This window comes from Amphimedon queenslandica, unplaced genomic scaffold (assembly GCF_000090795.2).
Source record: "Amphimedon queenslandica unplaced genomic scaffold, v1.1 AMPQUscaffold_13473, whole genome shotgun sequence".
NCBI lineage: Eukaryota > Metazoa > Porifera > Demospongiae > Haplosclerida > Niphatidae > Amphimedon > Amphimedon queenslandica.
In genome coordinates, this window is record NW_003546291.1 from 909 (window position 1) to 3,387 (window position 2,479).

Here is a 2,479-nt window from a genome sequence, read left to right on the forward strand (position 1 = left end):
AGTGATGTGCAGATTGGCACCTTTTCCCTCTTCTTTCCTTCCCCAAAAAAATTAACAAAGTACAATGACAAAGTAATATCTAATTTAGGCATCACATTTAACACAGCTAGACCAATAATTTGTATAATAATCAATAATAATTACTAATAAAATTAAACAAAATCTAAAAAGTATATAAACCTTTCAGTAAATCTAAATTTAATATGTTCTAGCTGCATGCAATACTAGTTATGCTATTTCATAGGGAAATTAGGGAACACAATATTTTTTATAATTTATACTTTTGTTCTTTGCTTAATTAATGTATGATATCCACTGGATCCAGAAGCAATACTAGCAGTATCTTGATGTTCTGTTTTGTTTTCTTTTAGGTAACTACTAATCAATACAAATATTTCATTAGTTTTGGCTTCAGATATTGCAGTTTTGCCTTCAATGGATTGTATAGTTGGATCAGCTTTCCATTCTAACAATAATTTAACTACTTCATAATGTCCATTAGCACTGGCGATCATTAAAGCAGTAAAACCTCCTTTGTCTTGAACACTAGAATCAACTTGTTTATTCAACAACAGTTCAGCTATTTGAGTGTGACCTTTTAGACAAGCTAGCATAAAAGCATTTCGACCATCTTCCATTTGTACACTAGAATCAGCTTGTTTCTCCAGCAGCAGTTTAACTATTTCAGTGTGACCATTTTGACAAGCCAACATAAGAGCGTTCACTCCGTCTTTCTTTTGAACATTAGGGTCAACTTGTTTCTTTAGCAACAGTTTGACTATTTGAATGTGATTTGTTTCACAAACCAACATAAGAGCATTCCCCCCACTGTTTCTTTGAATATTAGGATCAACTTGTTCCTTCAGCAACAGTTCAACTATTTGAGTGTGGCCAGTTCGACAAGCCAGCATAAAAGCATTGATTCCATCTTTGTCTTGAACATTAGGATCAACTTGTTCTTTCAGTAACAGTTCCACAATTTGAGTGTGACCTCTTAGACAAGCCAGCATAAAAGCATTTCGACCATCTTTTCGTTGAATATTAGGATCAACTCCTTCACTAATCAACAGCTGAACAATATCACAGTATCCATGATAACTAGCTGTTACCAATGCGTTTGATCCATTTGATTTTTGTAGGTGAGGATTAGCGTTAGCTTGTAGTAACATGTGAATGATTGAAGTGTAATTATGCTTAATTGCTCTCATTAGTGCCGCCCGTCCTTTATTGTCCTGAATGTTAACATTAGCTCCAGCAGACAGTAAACTGTGTACAATGTCTTCATGTCCTCTTTCACAAGCTAACATTAGTGCTGTCTTGCCTTCTTCATTAGTATGATCAATATTAACAGTTTCTAGTTGATGAAGAAACTCTACTGCTTCATTATTACCAGCTGTGACTGCCTCAAGGAGAGCTAGTTCAAATGTGAAGTTCATATTCTCATCTTCTTGAAGGACAGGATGATCATTAATGCATAAACTAAATATACCAATGAGACGCATAAACTGAAACTTTCCTCCAGTATATTCTATTAGTCTATCAGCTGTAGAATCAAGTACAGAATGTTTAATGAGAATGCATCCAGAAGATATTGTAATATACTTCATTATTGACTGCTGGTGTCCAACAGGAAGTAAGTTGTGGATCAGTAAAGGGAGTCCATTGATATTGCTACTGTGCCATGGATTATGAAGCTTCAGTGTAATGGATCACCATGGGATAACAATTGTTGAGGATATTATTTAACCACTTTTGACAGATTAGATCTATATGTTATTACTGAACTTTCTAGATTATTCTCTTAGTCTCTTGATCTTGTGTTTGTATCCTTCTTCTTGAACATTCTGGACATCTTGCTACTATATATAAGCACGCACATTTCTCTCTCCCTTGTTGTTCGTTTTTGAGTAAAATATCTTTTTAAAACTAAAGACCACTCAGCGTTATCTTCTGTCGGTGATCCTTGACATATTTGGTGGCAGCGGTGGGATCTCTCCTCAAACAGTTGAAAGAGGGAATCCCATTAGAAGAGCGGGAGATATCCGACAGTTGATGTCTACAGTGCGGATAAGACGGACGAAGTACTCACTAAGGAACATACCAAGACCCGATTATCATAGACAGCTCAAAGGACCAGTTATCTCAAGGACTAGGTACTTTGAAGCAGAGAGAACGACGGAAGGAGCTACTGGATCAGCAGAGACAGAAGACCAGTGGGAGACAGAGTCTGAAGAAGAAGAGGAGCCCGAGTTACTACAAAATCAAGAGGAGCGACAAGGCCAAGACGAGCGGGAGCTACGAGATCAAGAGGAAGAAGAAATGGAGCGCTTAGCAGAGATTCTGGGAGAATTGACTCGACTACAGGAGGAACAACAGCGGCAGCATAACGAATCAAGGAGACAACAGAACGACGAGCATAGGGAGCAGCTTCGGGAGATGTAGGAGCTACACCAGCAGCAGTTGGAGGCTAGTCTCGCGT

The 2,479-nt window shown here is 37.7% G+C and overlaps 1 protein-coding gene across 1 annotated transcript; it reads right to left on the minus strand.

Moving 5' to 3' along the window:
• Nucleotides 1-281: 281 nt before the first annotated feature.
• LOC105312096 (ankyrin repeat domain-containing protein 29-like) lies at nt 282-1,208 on the minus strand (the record flags this gene model as incomplete). Its single annotated transcript, XM_011404471.1, has 2 exons — nt 906-1,208; nt 282-860 (listed from the first exon to the last, which is right to left on the minus strand). Coding segments are annotated over exons 1-2 (882 nt in total), but the record flags the coding sequence as incomplete, so codon positions are not given.
• Between the last annotated feature and the right edge of the window lie 1,271 nt (nt 1,209-2,479).